General features: G+C 38.0%; 2 protein-coding genes across 2 annotated transcripts; both read right to left on the reverse strand.

Moving 5' to 3' along the window:
- Positions 1-1,244: 1,244 nt before the first annotated feature.
- Positions 1,245-4,118, reverse strand: LOC122661867 (allene oxide synthase 1, chloroplastic-like). The gene is made up of 2 exons (XM_043857376.1): positions 3,120-4,118; positions 1,245-1,727 (listed from the first exon to the last, which is right to left on the reverse strand). The coding sequence occupies exons 1-2, from the start codon at positions 4,116-4,118 to the stop codon at positions 1,245-1,247; spliced, it is 1,482 nt and encodes a 493-aa protein (XP_043713311.1).
- A 3,825-nt stretch (positions 4,119-7,943) lies between these two features.
- Positions 7,944-13,284, reverse strand: LOC122660803. Its single transcript, XM_043856038.1, has 5 exons — positions 13,063-13,284; positions 12,846-12,936; positions 12,377-12,751; positions 8,313-8,653; positions 7,944-8,221 (listed from the first exon to the last, which is right to left on the reverse strand). The coding sequence occupies exons 1-5, from the start codon at positions 13,141-13,143 to the stop codon at positions 8,003-8,005; spliced, it is 1,107 nt and encodes a 368-aa protein (XP_043711973.1). The 5' UTR covers positions 13,144-13,284; the 3' UTR covers positions 7,944-8,002.
- Between the last annotated feature and the right edge of the window lie 7,436 nt (positions 13,285-20,720).

A 20,720-nucleotide genomic window follows, 5' to 3' on the forward strand; every position in this document is an offset into this window, starting at 1 on the left:
ATCTTAGAAGGAAAATAAAAACAAGACATCCAATAAATATGAAAAGAATTAAAGATCGCCATAATTGGAATGGACCGCCCTACTTGAAATAAAAGAATCCGGATCAGCTGCCCACATGGGGACAATTGGGGACAGATCTGACTCAAAATAAAAGGAAAATTTCCAACTCCATGATAAGACACTGCCGTACAATATACATATTCTTATTAAAAAACATTGGAGTATCCAAATATGTTGCATTTTCATCAATAGGTTTAGGGGGAAGTTTTCACACACGGCCGTGTAAGCATGTACGATCGTGTCCCCTCTCATAAAGAGTGGAAAAAGTCATAAACCCATCCCCATTAATTAATGCCTTGAGACTCCCACCCTCTCACATACACGACTTACACAGTCATGTATGAAAACTTTCCTCATAAGTTTAATACCAATACTACTTATAACCATATCCCTAATAGTCTCACCAACACATCTATTATGCAGTAGACCAGTTTTCCTAAAATTAATCATGATCTAAAGTTGTCAAGGTTGAACTTCAATCAATTCTTATACCTTCATGTCTCATGCAGGGTTTTAGTAATCGATATCGATTTCAGCCGATACCATGCGAGACCCATTTGAGTGGATTCCATATGTGCGCCTCATGAATTGGCTTCTCTAACCTTTATGTACAGAACCATTTCATGGCTGGCTCATTGGTGCACTCTCTATGTCACTTGCTTCAACAACCCTCTCTCATATTTTATTTACAAGTTGAGGACCACCTTCTTAATATAGCCAACTTGTCAGCATTACTTCTACACGAAATACATTAACAATGACTTTATGATAGATATAATCGTGGGAACATGTGCTTCTTATAATTTAAAATAAATTAACCCTTTTAATCGCTGTCATCTGACCTCCCAATTAAAAAGCCTATTTTCAAAGACGCACAAATATTCTATTTATTTATTTATTTTATCTATTTTTGGTATCAATTCATTTCTATTTCACAGTCTCCCCTCCTTACATTATCTTTAGTTATGGGTCCACAGATCATAAAGTGTCACGATTGAACGGTTAAGATTCATTTTAACGGAATCATTTTTTACATTGACGTGGAAAAAGAGGGAAATGTACTGAATAACAAACGGTGACAATGCACGTCCCCTCGTGAGTGGAGAATCTTCATGTACGTGAGTGTACGTGAATAGTTCACAGCCGTTCAGATGAAATCCAATCTACTTCTTCGAAATTACTTTTTAGGGACTCTCCTCCTTCATCTTCGTCAATGATTTCACCGTCACCGATGACCCAAGCAACAATTTCCCGACGTCAACCGTAAACGTATCGTAACGGAGGAAGAATTCCACCAGCATGAGCCTCGATAACAGAATCACCAGATCCTTTCCCGCGCACTGTTTGTTTCTCTCCGTCGGAATCTCCGTTTCACGACCGTTAGACCAGTACACATACTTCAATAGCTTCTCTCCTTCTCCAATGAATCTTCTCCCCATGAACTCCTCAGGATTCTCGAAGACCTTAGGATCTTTAGTTGCGAATGGTTGATACCCAAATATCATCTCACCTTCCTTGACCTGAAATGCTGCTTCATGGCTTTCGATTATGAAATCTTTCTTAGCCTTCCCGTACTGGAACGGCACAGGTGGTTCGATCCTGAGAACTTCGTAAACTACTGACTTTGTTAACGGCATTTCCTCTATTGCAGATAATGTCACGCTTCCCTGTCGAAACAAGTTCGAATCGAAACTGTAAAAACATATAATAAATGGTTCGATTTTGGTTTCAAAATTGAGATTGTTTAGTTAAAAGATGAAAAATAAAAATGGAAAAAGTAAGTAAGAGGAAAGAGGCACAACCCAACACGTCACGAGAATCTCAACTAAATGAGGTCTGCTATAAGGATCATTGCCCTCTAAGAAGACTCTATCAGAGGTCATACTTGTTACAAGACCTAGGCTATGCACGTCCTTCCTCACAACTTCTCGTATGATCATTTTAAGTCTGTCCCTAGTTCTTTTAGTTTCTTCAATCGAAATCCCATATTACTCCTCCTTACTGGTGCGTCTCTAAGCCTTCGTTGGATAGACCATACCACCTCAAACAGTCTCTTATAGCTTGTTATTGATCGGGACAATTCTCAAGTCAGCTCTAATACATTTGTTCAGTACTTTATCCTTTCTAATTTTTTTCGCACATCCATCTTAACATACTAATCTCTGCTACACAGAGCTTCTCAATATGATACTTCTTAATTGTCCAACATTCTACCTCATACATCATAGTCGGTCGTATAATAGTCCTATAAAACTTTCTTTTTAAGTTTTAAAAAAATACATCTATCACGCAACACTCTGAACGCTCCTCTCCTCTTCATCCATCCTATTTTAATTCTCTATGAAACATCATTCTCAATGTCACATTCTTTATTTATAATTGACCCCATATATCTAAAATAGTCACATTACAATATCTCTCTTTCCTCAATTCACACTATGTCAGCAACCATCATAATGTGACTAATATTACACGTAATTTACTCTGTCTTCGTTCTAATAATCTTAAAGTTTCTTGTTTCTAAGATTGATCTCTATAGATATAACTTAGCGTTAATCCCTTCTTTTCTCTCATCCACTAAAATAATATCATTGACAAAAAACATACACCACAGGACCTTATCTTGAATGCTCTTGATTAGGTCATCTATAATGTGAATACATAATTATAGTAAAAATAAACAAATCCCATTAATTTTAATTAAAAACATTTAACCTTTTGAATAAAAAAATAAAAAATGTATATATAATTATAATCTTATAACTATTAATTCAATATTTGGTAAGTAATAATAAGTAATTCTAAAGCAAGAGTTTTCTATCCAAGAGCATGGGCTCTTCACCAACATGCGGCCAATACGAGCATATACAAAAGCATTAATAAGGACAGTATTTCCATTTTTCATGGGGATAGGGTTGTCATTTTATCCCATACTTTGGTTGGGCGCAAGAGCCATGCTCTAGGATAGAGTCATTTTTCCTCATAAATAATCGTAAAAAATCTTATATAGAACTGAACCGAATCATTTACACTGAAACCAAACCATTTAACATCCATACCTGTGACTTGACGACACTTCTGATCTCATCAGCAAGCTGTTGATGAAGCTTTTCTCCAGCTAAGCCAACCCACTTCATAAGAGCCGGAAACAGAGTTTGCATTCCACCGCAAGCATTAAACCCAGCAAGAAAAACGAGGTTATGACACGCTTCATCTCTCTTGATTCCCATCTCCTCCGCTTCGTCTAGAATCTGACTCGCAGATTCATAAAAAACATCGTAGAGCTTCTTGTAATCAGATTTCACAAGAAAGAAAGGAAGTGGAAAGGTGTGTAACAATAGATCTTCTAAAAGATTTGGAAATTTTTTGGTCACACCAAATGTTATTAATGGAGCAAGTTGAAAAAAAAGCCACTTGGAGAAAATATTTGGACCGTCAGATCCAATCTTGGTATCAGATGGACTTTTATCGCACAAACATCGAAACACATAACTAAAACACATAGAATTACTGATACTGTTAAAGTCAGCTTTACCATTGGTTGCAATCTGCCCTTCGAGTTGTGGAAAAAGGTCGTCAGAAAGACTAGATCGGAATTCGGGAAGGAATATTTTATGACGAGAAGCGAGAATTGAGAATAAGAAACGTTTGAGAAGAACGTGATTGGGTTCAGAAGGATCAAGAAACGCACAAACGCGATAACCACCGGTGTAATCAGTCGACGGCATGAAAGTGCCGTCGAGCACATTTTTTTTTTCGATCTTTGACATGTCGAAGAGGACAGGGAAGCTATTGGAGTCGAGGAGAACGATAACTTTAGGGTTAGAAGCCATGAAAGGTCCAGGTGGCATGTTGGCTCTAAAGATGGTGGATTTGTATTTTTGCATTCGAGATTTGAAGAACTCATCTTGGCCTTGAGTGTAATAGTAAGAGATACGATCTCTTAAAGCTCCAATTAATGGAAGACCATCAGTTCCTGGGATTTCTTGAATCTGGAGGAGTTTCGACCGTTGTGATGGTGAGTCACCGGATGCTTCAAGTTCTGTAGAAGTAGACATTTTCTTCGCTGTAATGAAAACAGAGAATTAAGAAGTTGAAGAAGAGATGGGAGGATTTTAGGGTTTCTGTGGAAACTGCAAATCGTGGTTTGGACAGATAGAATAGATAACGTGGTTATGACATTTATTAAGGTGACGAGAAAGTTAATTAAATAGGATTAGATCTAGATACAACTAATCCCTGACGAAATTTATGAAAAGAAATTATAATTTTAATGACTAAAAGAATAAATTATATTAAAATATTTGAAAAGTAATTACCAATTCAGATGAAGGTGTCAACAAGAATTATAATGGTAGAAGGCAAATAAGTTATTGTGCACGTCCTTAGATTTTAAAGGATCGAGATCCTCTCCAGCGCACATCGTGCGGCTGGGGGGCTTTGATCCACAGCACCGCACACATACCGGTGCAGTGGCATGTGGATCGAGGCCTCCCCAGTTGGACGATGTGCGCTGGACATCGTCCCGTGCGGGAGAAGATCTCAATCCTATTTTAAATGGTTTTCATTTGGAGGCAATTCAGGGATCTAGGCTGTCATCTAGCCCAGCCAAGAACTGTTTGGGTCATTTCACAGGTGGACCCCCTATGAAATGACCAAAACACCTTATGTTTTTGTTGGGCTGGATCCTCCAACTCCTGCCACGGTTGGAGGAGAGCCAGATCCATTTGGAAGGTGTTGGTTCACCCCGGCAAAATCGATACCAATATCGACACAACCGTATTGGTATGTACCGGTTGAGATTGGATCAAAAAATCATATTTTTAACCAAAAAATCTAGGGTGGAAGTCCGTGTATTGATATCATATCAGTTTTGTATCAGTATTAGATATGGCCAATACTGACGGATTGACTGATATGCCCAATCCAATACCAAAACCCCTAAGTTGGATTACACGCAAGGTTTGAGGAAGCAGAATTAGCAACCGGATGAATATCGACCTCAGTCGATTCTGATTTTGTTGGAATCAACAAAAAATCAGTGAAAATCGACCCAACTAAGTCATTGGCCGAATTTAAGAATAGGGAAGCAGATTCAGCAGATTTTAATCGGGATTCCAATCCTGTCAACCTCGATCCAATTCCGATCACTCAATCCATTATTTTGGATTTCAAGGTATTTGGTAAAAATTATAAGCACACAAAAGTTTTAAAAAATTACTACTTGATAAATATTTAAATGGGCAAAGGAACGCTAACCGGTTGCTGGGCATGGCGTTTACCAGTGCCTAGACACAGTTCAGCGTGAAAAGATTGGCGCAACCCCTGAAAAGGCGGAAAGGATCAGGGATGCACTGATCTTTTCGTGTTGGGCTGTGTTTGGGTACAAGTACATGCCGAGACACAACACCGGTTAACGCTCTTTCTCCCTAATAAAATTTAGGGCAATAGATCTCTACTTGATGCTAGGAATGATTTGTTGGCATAGATTTTTAAAGGGTTTTTTTTTTTTTTTTTTTTTTTTTTCTTGTTCTATCCTACTCAAGGGCCCACAGGCTAACTACAAACTAAGGGGGAAGGCTAAGACAAGCCCACAATCTACAATTAAGGCGGGGGCGGGGGGTGAAGGGGAGAGTGGGGTGCCATTTTGACACAATATGCAATCCAGGAGATCGATCCCTTGACCTCTTGGGTGGGCATGCACTCAACTTGCAATGCCTCCAACCAACCGAGCTAGCGGTTGTTTGCAAAGGATTCAGTATATGGGAGAAAGTGAGATTATATACATTTTTTATTTTTTTTGAATTGCCAGGTTTGACCAGGGGTAGGATGAAAGTTTCAATTACCTTACTTTGCGTAAAAGGAACTCTTGGCATGAAAATAGCATATCTCAAAAAAAATTTCTTTTTTGCATGTGAGGGAAACTTGAAAGCTCTCCTACGGAAATTTATCTCCTCCAATTTCTTGCCCGGCCTAGTTCCCCCTGTGCCTGTAATAAGGGGGGTGGATCCACTCGAGTAGAGTCTTCAGGTAGGGGTAGGGTGGTCATTGCACCCCCCTTATTATAGGTATTAGGGAAACTAAGCCGGGCATAGAACTGGATGGAACAAAGATCCAACTAACTCCTACTTGCCTAATTGGATGGCGTGAGAATACCATACACTCCCAGAGTTCGTGGACTATAATGGAATTGCAAGGTGGTTAATTTTACGCTGCCTAGTTGCGTGGTCCCTGCACCAGCACATGGCCAATAAGATGATAATACAACATGTAGAGCATCGATCAAAGGGATTTTTCATTTTTAGCGGGGTAGGACGGTCATTTTAGAACGGCTGTATCTGGACACAAGACCACAAGACTGGGCAGCATTCTTTTTTCCACTTTTATCACAAGTCTTTGTTGGACCGTTCTGTGCAATCCAAGAGAGTATCTTGGGTGTGGAATAATATACCAAGAGTGTTATCTTTACTTAATCAAATGGTCTGTAATTCGTGTTAGTGATTAGCCAACACGAGATTTGGGAGGATCCTTGAATTCCAAAGTTGATATGGGTCGGTTTACTTTCACCTTGTCGTCGACACTCTTATTTTAGTATAATCCAGAACTTTATTAAAGAGAACGAGTGGAATATTGAATTTGCATTCTCTCAAGTGCAATGCATTGTCTAATGCACCACACTTAAGAATCCAATCGTAAAAAAAATTGACAGTGACAACTTTTCATCCTTTCAAGTGTTGGGTGGACGGTTGGATCTTAAGTATGGTGCACTGCACTTCAGATAATAATTTTCCATGGAATATTCCTCCCCTGTCTAGCATGCTGCCTTCACCCCTAGTGACTGTTATTCTTGAGGCTTCACTGATGTATTTGAAAAATGTATAAAGACTATGACAACTTTTGAAAAATGAAAACAATAAATCACTTTCAAATTTTATTTTTTTTAAAATTTCTTATTTACCCGACTTAAAAGAACTTTAGAAAATCTGTGCACCTTGGCTTGCCTTTGATTTCTTCTAAATTTACTGTGCATCATTGTTCACCTATCCTTGATAGGCTTCGAAAGAGACTCCAGCTCTGGAAAAGCAGATTGTTTTCTTATGCAGAGGGGCTGAAGCTCATTAGGTTAGTTATGCAAGCTTCAAGTATTATTTTAACAAATTGAATCTCTAATGGGAATGGTCAAATTTCCTCCATACCTGCAGTGGGGAAGCTGTGAGTCTCCCTAAAGAGGAACTAGGGCTGGGCATCAGAAAAGCTAAGGTGGTCAACCATGGTGCCCTTATCAAGCTCAAAGTTTGAATCTTGTGAGATCTTCTAAGCCCGTTGTTCCTTGGCATAAATTGATTCGGGGTAAAGATTTCCTCCTCGGACACAGCTTTACTGCCTGGAGTGCTATTAATGACACCCTTCCCACCCAAGTTTTCTTCCACCACAAAACAATTTTTATCATCAATTGTTGTTTTCTGTTGGAATGCTTCTGAGGATATCAAGCATCTCATTTTCACATGCCCTTTCTCTAAATCTGTGGGGGAAGGTGTTCTTGCAAAATGTTGACCTTCTCCTAGGCCTATTTAGTCCTTCTCGAGGGAATGGACTTGGAATGCTCTACCAACTCTTCCAGCTCAAATCGACAGATTTAAAACTTCATCCCTTCAAGATCTCAAACTAGGATAACAGGGCAATCAGATATTTGGATGCCTCCAGTAATTCTGACTGAAAGGCAAATCACGCAAGATATCGATTCTTGAAACACCAACCTATTAGACTTGACTCCATTGAATAAATCACAACTAACCATTATGAATCTTGACGATATGTCTTGAGTCATATGAGGCAGCCTATCCTGCCAGTAATGTCAGTAAAAAATGTAGATGACTGAGAAAGAGGAAAATTGATTGTGCCCAACATAGTTACAGAGAATATACAGTAGCTATTACATAAATCAATAATTCTCAGCAACAGGTCTAGATGGGAAGAGCCTTATAAGAAATGTCATTAATGACCAGAGGCAAACTAAACCAAGAACCTGGAAAGTTACCAACAAAGCAACCAGGGCACCACTTCTCTCCATCAGTCTTGGGGATACAGATGGGTCCTTCATAGAGAAGATTAATTTCTCAATAAAGTGAGCAGCTTTGGTCAATTGATAGAGTCTATAAACCTGCCAAAGCAATTCAAAGTTGTTAACATCACTGTTGTTGTTGAATACCAGTGAGAGTGAAGAATTGTTCGGAGAGAAACAGCCAAGATACCTCAAAAATGATTGGTACTAAGGGCCAACATGAGGAATTGCGATTTTTTAGATGCACCTCAAATGCAAATTGAGCAGCACAGCCAATCAAAAAAGGGGCCACTGCAACCAATGCTGGTAAGCCTAACACTGGCCAAGTTGCATAGACAGCTAATAGAGGTGCAACGATCTTGAACCCCATGGTGAAGAAGGCAGAAGTTAGGTATCCTCTAAGCCCTGTGATGAGACCCCACCTCTTTGAACTGAACTCGAGATATGGCCCCTGAACATGATCAGCTACTAGCAGGAATGCAGCCAAACCAATATAGAACATGACGTCCGAAAAAAACGAGGCCACAATTTCTGCAGAAATATCGTCATAGTGATGAATACAAAATTATGTTTCAAACCAAAAACTTGAGCCAAAATTGCAAAAGCTGCACAGATGTAAAGGTCTATAAACTAGAGCACAACACCTTTCAAATGATTCCTCTAAAAAAGGAATTCTATATAAACAATTTAACTAAAACAAGAAAATCAGGATAATTAGCTACCAAGCAGCAGATTGTAGGTTTGTCCCAAAGGAAATGTTGTGTATGCCTCATATGTGACCAACAACACAGGCTTCCAACATATAAAAGTTTCACAAAGACAGTCCAACATGAATTTCCATAAAAAATGCACAATTAATAAGAATAGATTAAAAAAGAAAAAAGAAACCTAGAGGAGGGGGGATTTGAGGGCCGAGCAAGTTTGACAGAATACTTCAACTCAGGGTGTCGGCTAAATTCTAGCAATCACAGGTCAGACACAAGACAAACTAGAGGTGACCATTTATGCTGTCATTAAATAGTTGAGGTTGAACATTAACAGATGATATAAAATATTAATACTAGTAATAAAATATATCAGCCTTTGATGCCACTTGAGCAAAGTACAGCATACGGAAATGATTGAAGATATATTCATTTATGTATGTTCTATAAAGATTTGAATGATCCTAAAAGGCGATCTGATGTGCCCCAAGGATGGGGCTACCAACTTAGAGCTAGCTAAATATCTAAGGGTTTTCTTTATTATAAGAATATATACCAGGCACTGCAACCATAGATCATAGTGCTCCTAGATCATAGTGCTCCAAGTACCAAAGGCACAATGTACAATCTAATGGATACCTGCCCATCTAAAATCCACCATGAAGTGGCATTTGTTAAACCAACTTTGTCTGCATAAACGAGTATAAAGAAAGCCCAGCTTTGGAAACCAGCCCCAAATTTACGACTATTGGTCAGGGTAGAAAGTTAAAACGTATCAATCCCAACTTCCTTTCACCAAAATTTTCTCCTATACCAAGTGATTTATCTGGTTAATGCCCACCAAGCTAACTCTCTCATAATTCACAAGGACAAGAAACATAAGTTTGGGCAATCGACTACTGATTGCAGAATCTATGCATGATTTGTTCAACTAGAGGATAACAATCAGAAAAGGCCAACAAAAAAAGAGGAGTGGTGCATGTTATTGGGGTTGATCCTAGACCTAGATGGCTAAACCAGATAGGTCATTAATTATTATTAGTACTACTCAGTTCCAACTATTACTCAATTCAAGTATGGACATATCCTCAATCCTCAAGTTGTTTACACACCAACGCCCAGAGAAGAGTAAGCTTCTTTGCCTTCATTGCAGTCCTGTAGGAGAAGGTTGCTGCCCTCAAAAACTCTTCCATCCTGTCCCAACCAGACCAAAGGACAGAAGGACAAAAAGGTTGCCCAAGCTTCCTACCTTCCCTATCAACTATCTGTACACTCCAGTTAGAAATGAGCTGCTCAACCCCTGCCACGAAAGAAGCCCATGCCTGACCCAGAAAGATTGCTAGACCTCCAAAGAACAATGAGAGAACATGAATACATGCAACATGGTCTTCATAGCTCAAGTGCACATATAACAGGCATTAGGGACAACATTCCCTAACAGATCAGGTGATTTAATGTAAAGATTTCCTCCAGTTTCGAGCACCACAAAAAGAAATGTATCTTTGAAGCTTCTCCTTTCCTCGTCTCAACCAGGAAAAGTTCGGTTTCTGAATAAAGTCTCACATTGAAGCTTAAAAATGCACGAGACAGCGGAAGTACCATCCACAACCCATGTAATATGTTGAGTGGTTGGAAACGGCAGGTACTGACCGCAACACCAACCTCCTCCTCTCACTTCGGAAAGATTTAGCAGTATTTTCTTATGATGACCTGGTCGAGAGAGTATGATACATCGGTGCAGAAGATTGAATGGGATCTGTGAGGTTGGTTATTGTAAGGCCTGGCCTGAAGTGCACGGCTCACGAAAAGGTAAGCGGTTAGGTCGACTTTACCCCCATTTTTTGCTTTTTCTGAATCTGAATCTAATCCCATTTTGATTCTCCATGGGATCTCTGTTTCCTAGCCACTGTAATCAGCTTCACTTGGAGATATCTTAACCTAACCAAAAGGTACGTTCCTATGAAGGTTAGGTATCTTAAAGGCCGACTAATTCAAGGTATTTGAATAGTGAGAAACCATACCACCTTCTTAATCCACCACCAGATTTATATAAAAGGAAAACAGAATTGTAGGGACTTATCCCAAGATAATTGATCAGACCAAAACTTGATTTTTGAGATGTTCCATACCTGATCCCCACAAAATTGTAGATAAATCTTGCTTGTGTTTGGCCTTAAATAACATGCAAATACACACATGCTTCCTTTATCACAAATAAGCATGAAAAATAACATAAAAGAATGTACTTTGAAATGTCAACAGGGCATCTTAGAGTGAGAGGTTTTCTCTCTCGTGACTACATGGGAGCTGATACAACGATCCAAATTCCAGACAATCGATCTGATAGAAAAGGCTACTGGATCAGTGACCATGTATGGTCCCTTGTCCATATCAGTGGCTCAGCACCATACATGTTTCGGGAATAACATCTCTTATATTTCCTTTAAAAATATTTTTAAATAATCAAATGGATCTCTTTAAGCCACACACCAAGGGCTATTGAATTGAAGCTTACTACATTGTAAGGGGTAATAAAGTAGACCCATTTTTGCTCAGTTCAGCTGCCTTGTAGTAACAATTCTAATGTGAAGGCTTTATCCTGTATGCCTGATAACCTGACCCAGAATCTAGGCGAAATAGAGTGAGAATAAATCATCCAAAAGAAAATGCATAAAGAGAAATCAGCTGAAAGCAACCTCGTGAACACTTTATATAAGACACCAATAGTTATCATACTTCAGTAGCTAAACAGTCCATTCATATTTTACTTTCACTTATTGCTGAATGTTGAAAAAAAGAAAGGTTTTCTCAAACTTCTTAGAGAACAAAAACATTTTTTCTAAATCGAGAGCAATTTAATTACTTATTGATAAGATCATATTTTCTAAGAATAGTATAAACCAAATGTATGTTTTGATTGTTTCAAACTTCCAATAGCTTGATTCTTCAGTTTTGCTGTCTTTTAGTTCTTTTGTGGCTTAATATCGATTTTTTATTACTTAATGTGACTTAATATTGATTTTTGATGACTTGATGTTGCTTAATATTGATTTGTTATGACTTGATGTGGCTTAATGTTGATGCTTCATGATATAAGGTACTTATTGTAGCATACTAAATAATGTTAGAAAAGAAAGGAAATAAAAAATAACAATTGTGCGCCTAGGTAGGCGCCTAGTCACCTAAGCGCTTAGGCACCCCTCCACAGCCTTAGGTAGCCTAGTGAATGAAATGTATATTTTTTTTTATGAAAGTGTAATCACACAAACCACACACCAATCCCAAAAGGTTAACCGACTTTTAGGACCGTAGAATGGCGGATATACACAAGTACACAACACACACCATAGTCACACACCCGATGTGGAACTAAACCCATACACCCCTTATTTTTTTGATGAAAGTGTAATCACACAAACCACACACCAATCCCAAAAGGTTAACAAATGAAATGTATTATAATAAGACTAAACTAGGGCAAAATCATCAAATGTTGTAATGTTATACTCAATAGGAAATCAAAGGAGGACAACACACAACTAGGAAATACCTGCAAGGATCTCATCCTTTAGAAAAGCATCAAAAGCGCTGCTCAGGAAAAATTGTGGAAGCAGCAATGATGATATCAATGCCACTGGAGCCAAAACCCAAACAAAAGAACCAGTGTCATCCTTGAAAGGGGAAGAAACCAACTTCTTCTCTTCAACTAGCTCGTAGGTTAACCCATGAAATGAAACAGAGCCTGGTTTTCCACGGAATCCCTCCAAGCGATCAAACGCTACAGCAGGCAGATGAGGACTCCGCTTCCGCGAAGACTTCAATTTTGCATTTACATCGTAATTTGAAGTACCGGAAATAGCTCCTGTATCCGATTTGGCAGAGTGAACGCAACTGATTCTTCTCTGGAAGCCAAGAATCATACATGCTGCACAAAAACTCGAATCAGAATACACTTAAAAGCAAAACAAAACGAATACCCATTCATTAAACTCCCCAAAAAATCACAATATAAACGATACATTTTGAGGCTTTTCCATATCGAACCCTCCCATCTCTCCATTTGATATAGCTTCCAGAAGGTTCGCGCCAAATAGAGCAGGGTGCAGACACCTATTAAAAAAAACCATAACAGGAACTGAATAGAAGGAAAAAAGCAAAGCACAGTAAGGAGCGAAGCTCAAGTCTGTAAGATTTATACTCTCAAGAAAAAAAAAATCTGTAAGAAAAATGTATTACCATTTGAGATAAGCCAAAGCGATGATTTGATAATGTAGTTTTCGGCAGTCGACGCCATGAACAGACCGACTGCAGCTCCATTTGGTTCTTTCTAGTCGCGAGAGGAACGATTTCCTACTTCTGCAACTGTTTTCCCAAACTTCAACCGTTAAACTTTAAACCCTAAACCCATGCCCATCCCTAGACGAAGCCACGAAAACAAAATGGACACAAAACCCCTTAAGAAACACTGCTAAAATACGCACGAGTGCTCATTTTGTCAAGACCAAGAAAGCAGGTGCCACTTGTCACTTAAGAAACGACTTGGCGTTTACAAATTGTTTGCTTGTGTGACCTGGCAAATTTCAGCAACGCCAACTGGATGATGTATATGTAAGATGTTGTATAGCACATGATTTTATTTTTTTTTTGGGTTGGAGGCTGCCTTAGCCTTGGACTGGGCCCGTCCGGCCCAATCTCAATCTGGGATCGCCTAGTCTAGTCCACTGGGTTTTCAGACCAGACCAGAAAAGGCTTGGGCTCTGAATAATGTTAGGAACCTGTATATAATTTTGGATTTTTTGGGGGGAAAAAAACGCTACCTGGTCACGTATCCCTACGCCTAGATATGGGGGTGCAAAATGACCGACCCACCCCATGGAAAGGTGGAAATTTCATCCCTTGTTATTTTTGTGCACACGCTATCATTGACCCCCATGCTGGTGCAGGCCCATGTGACCATGTAGTGTTTTCTTGCCCATAATTTTAAGGAGGAGTGTTCATTGGTTGGGCAGACCACAATGAGAAATTTGAGCATATTTCGGGCACTTTTTGTTCTTTATTAGGTAAGGATGTAGTTTATTGATAAAGAAGACGTGCTATAGTCGAGGCATCAAAATTACATAGGTCTTGGAGCCAAAGAATGGCATACGGCAAAATTGTCTTGCACGTACAAGACAAGGCCTTCCGGGGCCAGGGAGTCAACAATGCTGTTAGTCTATATAGGAAACATGAGTATTTATTACATGGGGAAAAAAAGATCTCTACTTGGTGGTGTTTCCTACACCCTCTCACAAGGCACCGTGAAATGACTCCTCTACCCCTAGTAGATACCCAGGCATGCCCCTCATTGGCCCAGATGCTTGTGTAGAGACCATTCGACCAACTAGATATCTCTTGCCCTTATTTCATTTACATGATTCATTGCTCCGGACTATGTATTCCCTTAGTTGCATCACCGAGCAAAGAACCCTTTGCCTAATTTTTAAAGTTTTAAAAATTAAATCAAACTCTTAATTAAGTTAACAGTTTATTGCTTACTTATTTTTGCGTGTTTTCTATGCCTAGACACAAACCAATGCCTTTGTACATGAAAAGACCATTCAACCCTCTAGAGAAATCAAAAATTGAATCTAAATCAATGCCTTTGTGCACACTTTCATTGGCTACTGCTCTGGTGCAAGCCGCGGGGACTACATGACTGATTAACGTTCTCTTGCTCAAAAATTTAATATTCCACACCTATCATATTAGTGAAGGTACATTATATATTCTAAATCACTGGCGAACTTCACAAGTAAATAGTGATATATGATAGAGTATAATCGTATAACCACCTTATATTATATGCGCAGGGCTGGGCAGGCCTTCCGGCCTTTAGCCGAAGCCTGGCCCTGCCCGAACTTTGGCTGGGATTTTTGGCCCTAATCTTGGGCCATGGGCTGAAAAAAACCCATTCAAAGCTTAGTTTTTGGATGGGCTTTAGGCGGCCTCATATGGAGATGAAATATTTTGGGCATATGGGGTACCCCAAGATTCATTCTTGATGGGCTGTCAATAAAACTTTTTAAAATTAGAATGACTCCCTTTAATTGAAAGGGTACTTGAGAGGAAGGGTAGTGAACTTTCAAATCTATTAAAGAAACATTAGGAATCATAACCTCCACATAGTTATGTCGTTAACTCCAAATTATTTCATATTTAACTATTAAATTTCATTTTACTTTGCATCTAAAATTTTCATCTCTCACTTTTCTTATCGCATTTCTTCATTTTTCATCTCTATTCCCTCTTTACTTTGTTTTGAAAGGATCCATGTAACCCACCACTTCAGTTGGGACAAGGCTAAATTGTTGTTGTTGGTGTTTATTTCTAAATTCTTTGGATTTGAAAAGTAAAATAAAAAATAAATTAAAAAATTATTATTACTAAATGGGCAAAGGATTCATGTGCCGCTGTGCACATGCATTAAATACACCCATCAACTTCATTTTATAGGGGGCAGGTGTCTAGTAATTTGAGATCACTTGATATATGGCAGTGATGCACATGCACAACCACATATGAAACCTTTTGCTTTATTAAATATGGTAAGTTTTTTTTTTTTATTTATGAAATTTAAGTAATTTATATAATCATATTGTTTGGATAATGATTACAAAAATTTTATTTTTTGATTTGATAGAATTTATTTTCCTTCACTTTAATTTTCTTTGCAATCAAACGGAGCCTATGATATGACAGAAAATGTTATTTACACAACCCATCAGGTAATCCTTATTTGATGATCTACCCTTTTTTGGTTGGGGGAGGGGGGTATTTGGGTTCTTCATTCAAATGAATTGTTGGAAGGGAAGCACTCAACTCGGATTAGCCACGAGTTAATATTTTGGTCCATTTTCCCTATAGTCCTTTTTATTTTTACTGGAAGGATATCGTTGTTTGTTTCATTGAAAAAGTTTACACGCAGCAGATGGTATTTTTATGTAAACATTTCTTTCATAAAAATTTTCAGGGCATTTTGTATTAAAGTAAATAGCAAAAATTCCAGTTTTACAAGAAAAACTTTCCTTTCCACCTTTTTACACGGAAATAAAAGGAGCCATGCATTTTAGCCACAAAATAAAAAAGGGCCATGTATGAAATACCATGTTGAAACATTTATCTTTGCATATTTTATTGCTTCAATTGATATTGCACCAAATTTCTAAAATTGAACTTTCAAACATTTATATCTTCATATGGGAAAGGACAGAGGTTTTCTTCGTAGCCCACTTGGGAAACCTTCTTTACAGTACAAATATACATCATGTGGTAAGTTAGATGGAGTCCAAATTTTGTAGACAGATAGATCCTAGTTTCCGATCTCAATGTCAAATTTCATCCTAAATGGAATCATCCAAATATTAAAATAATACTTACAAAATATAAGACTACAAAAAAAAAGATGTGTGGATTTCCAAATGAATGCATTCCTACACAAATGTGAATGCCAAAATACAAAAAGGCAAAGGATTGAATTAGGTTATGATATAATTGACATGAGGCCTGTATTAAAGAGGTTTTCAATGGAATAATCACTTGTGTTGGAACTTAACAAGTTGATAGAATATTAGAATGTATGGAAAAAAACCACGAGACTATGCTCCTAATGAAGTTGATAAATATAAAGCTAACACATTACAAATGAAAAAAATAAAGTGCGATACATTATTGTTCATTACGTGACAATACATGGGTTAATCCATGTGATAGGGACTAGACAAACATCTTTTAGCTTAAATAAGTAGAGGAAGTAACTTTGAAGATAATAATCCTCATATATCCCTGTATCCTTCTTTTGCTTAGTTTTATATATTTTTATTTCATAAAAAATAAAAAAAAAGTAAAGGAAATAACTAAAATTAGAGTCTAGATCTGTTCCCCACTTGAGGTCGGTGGGGACAGATCTGAATCCTCCATGGGATGGGGTCCCACACCCCAAAGGTGGGTCCCATAGCCCATAGAGGGTTGGGATCTGCTCCCACTACTCCCCATATGCGCTGATCCCAACTCCTAAAATTATATAAAAGAGGGGGGGGGGGGGAGGTTAGCCTTGGGATTTATTAAGAAGTGGGGCAGTGTTATAGAGGGTGGTCTGCGGTTGCCGGTTGGAGAAGGTGGGTTGGGACGAAGGGGTGGTGGGGGCGGGGCGGGGCGGTGCGGTGCGGTGGTGTTTAAAAAGAAAATAGGGTTGGTGAAGAAGATGATGTGGGTCCCACTATATTGGTTATTTATTAAAATAATCTTCCTATATATATATATATCCATTCATGAAACATAATCTACTTATTTTTAGTATTTAATTATTAAATTATACATATATCAGATCCAATGGTAGATACCAAAATATCTCCCTCCATGCTTTAAAAATGGCTTCATGGATATTGTGCTATTGCTCTTTCTTCCAAAGACAAATAAGGGAATATGACTTTTGTGGGGGAACGTAGCGCTTGTGCCAGACACAGAAATGGCCTAAATGATTGCCCCACTTGACGCTTCCATGTATGCTTTCATTCGGTTGGCCATATTGTCTTTCAGGGAATCTTCTCCCTAAAATTGATTAAAGAGTGTTAGTCCTTAATATAAAGGTGCCAAAATGAAACCAAAATTAAATATTAGAATTGGAACTAACCGTTTGCAATTGAATCAAATCACACTACACAAAAATGATCTGTTTTGATTTCATAGCTTTTCTTTCTGGTTCAATTTTGATTTGCACTATAAAACTGATAGTTCTAAATCGAATAGGAACCGACAAAAATTGAATAGAAATCGATATCTCTCACTCGAATACTAATCCATGCGTCAATTAGGTTAACTAATAAATTAATAATTAATTTAATAAGCAACAATTGTTGCATCATACTTGAAACATTGAGTAAAATATCTTGGGACTACCTATTATATATATATGTTCAAATGCATATTGAAAACGGTAGGTCAACTAATGAAAGAAATAGTTTGTTTATCATGTGAGAATGAAGAAGGAAAAAAAGGAAAATAGTGAACAGGGAAGAAAATGGATGGGTGAAGATGGGATGATTTTTTATTATCACAGAAATATGGAAAATAGGATGAGTGAAGGAGTTCGGAAAAGAATGGGGAAACACGGGAATATATAGGATTTAAAATAACTAAGATTGTCTTCATTATTGTTTCCTAAAACCAAAGTATAAACCGCATGTAAATCGATTGTGGATCGAATAATAAAAACCCGTAAAATCGGATTATATAAAAAAAAATCTAATTTTGATTGATTCATATCCGGTTTGATTTTGATTTCACTTTGTCAAAATGTAAACCGCATCAGTGAAAGTGTAACTACCCCCACTTCGGCACACTTTGTCATTCTATCATTCTGATAGGTACCCATGTTGCTTCACGGCTTGAATCACCAACACAAATTCCACCAGTTTCTGCTACAAACCAGAATTCTATATCCACTACCCAAACTGAACCCGAGCCACCTCCAGTCCCACCTACAACCTCCGCTCATCCCATGAAAACTCGGTCTAAGAGTCACATTTACAAACCAAAAGCTTACTCCACAGACCTACCGAATCTACCCAATCCATTGCCCGTTGAACCCACTTGCTTCACCATAGCCACTAAAGATTTAAATTGGCGAAGCAATGGTTGTTGAGTTTAATGCTTTGGTGTGAAATGGGACATGGGAATTGATTCCACATAAATAAAGCATGAATGTGGTTGGTTGCAAATGGGTGTACAGGGTTAAAACCAAATCTGATGAAACCATAGATCGGTATAAAGCCCGTCTCATCGCAAAGGAATATAATCAAGAGCATGATTTTGATTATGAAGAGACCTTTAGTCCAGTGGTGAAGCCCACAACTATACGCCTAGTACTATCTCTTGCAGTTACTTTTGGATGAAGCATCCATCAGTTAGACGTTCAAAATTCATTTTTAAATGGAACCCTAACTGAGGATGTATATATGGCTCAACCACAGGGATTTGTTAATCAACGGCATCTGGAACATATTTGTTATCTCCGCAAAGCCCTCCATTGTTTAAAACAGGTTCCACGAGCCTAGTATAATCATCTCAGCTCTTATCTTTTGACGATTGGGTTCCATATCTCAAAATCAGATTCTTCTTTGTTTGTTAAGAAAAATGATACACCAGTGCTTATGATATTAGCCTATGTTGATGATATCATACTCACAAGAAGCGAGTCTAGTTGGGTATCTTCCCTAATTTCCACATTGGGGACTGAATTTGCAATTACCGATTTGGGCAACTTGAATTATTTTCTTGGGATCGAAGCCCATAGATGCTATAGTGGTTTTATTCTAACACCTACCAAGTATATGAAGGACTTACTCCACCGTACTGATATGGTAGATTGTAAACCATGTTCCACACCAATGTCTACATCAGGATCAAAGTTGGCAAAGGATACTAGACCATTATTCTTTGATGCAACCCTATATCGCAGTATAGTTGGCGCCCTACAGTATTTGATGTTGACTCGCCCTAATCTCTCCTTTTCGATCAACAAGGTATGCCAATTCATGCAAAATCCAACATTGGATTATTGGATGCAGTGAAGCGCATTCTATTATATATAAAGGACACAACAAATTATGGCATCGCCATAAGATCTATGTCGAAATTTGAACTTACAGCTTCACTGATGCAGACTAGGCTGGATGCCCAGATGATGGGAAGTCCACAAGCGAGTATTGCATTTATTTTGGTCCAAACCTAATCTCATGGAGCTCGAAAAAGCAACCAACGGTTGCAAGATCTAGCATATCTAACTATAAAGGGCTTGCCAATACGGCTTCAGAACTTATATGGCTTCAATTTATCCTTCATGATATAGGCTGCAAGTTGATAAATTCACCATTGATTTGGTGCGATAAAATATAAGCCACATACTTGGTGGTCAATCCAATTCTTTATGTCAGAACAAAACATGTTGAAATTAACTATCACTTTGTACGTAATAAGGTCTCCAAAAAGGTGCTAGATGTTCGCTTTATCTGTACACAAGATCAAACGGCTAATGTTATGATTAAGCCGTTGTCACACTCACGGTTCAAGCCAATTCGGGACAAGTTTACAGTTCAAGAAATCCCGTTGTGCTTGAAGGAGTGTGAAAGTATAACTACTCAAGATAACTCATCAAAATCACAAGTAGAGTCCTCAAACGATAATTCATCTCAAAGATTATCTCGAGTTAAGTCCTAAACTATAGCAACGGCTCTTGTACTCATCTAATCTTGAGTAACCATCAAATTACATTTAATGTAAAACTCTTATATAGATCAATATAAATATTCAACCTCCCATACCAACTGAGGAATTCTAAATCATCTCAAACTTTACAATGAGAAGTCAAAAGGCATGTTTTGTAGGAGCCGTCGCCGGAAATCCTTACACGTGAACATGTGTTTTACATGTTAATCTACCTAGCTTCGGTCAACATTCAGAAATCATTTGGTTGACTTTTATCAAACTTCAGTCCAAATCAAAACCGTAGATTCCGAATCTTTGTCATTGACATATACCAACCATCTTCAGTTTTACTAATCTTTATTAAGGACACCGTCTACAGAAAGACCAAGACCGTGTTGACTGAAATGACCATCAAGGTTTTCAAAATCGGATCGGTCTATCTGAACAGACAACCGGTTCGATTCAGTTCAGTTTTAAATTGGTCCAAATCAATTTCGCAGGTTTTTATTGAGTTTTCTTAACAGACTCTTATTGGTTCATTATTATATTTTGTTAATGATCTAGTTTGGGTTTTGCATGTATATTAAAAGAAAATAATGAAAAAAACATCATAATTATAATTTTTTTATTTTGGTATGTCTAAAAGTTTGGTC

The sequence above is a fragment of the Telopea speciosissima genome, chromosome 5, assembly GCF_018873765.1.
Source record: "Telopea speciosissima isolate NSW1024214 ecotype Mountain lineage chromosome 5, Tspe_v1, whole genome shotgun sequence".
Classification (NCBI taxonomy): domain Eukaryota; kingdom Viridiplantae; phylum Streptophyta; class Magnoliopsida; order Proteales; family Proteaceae; genus Telopea; species Telopea speciosissima.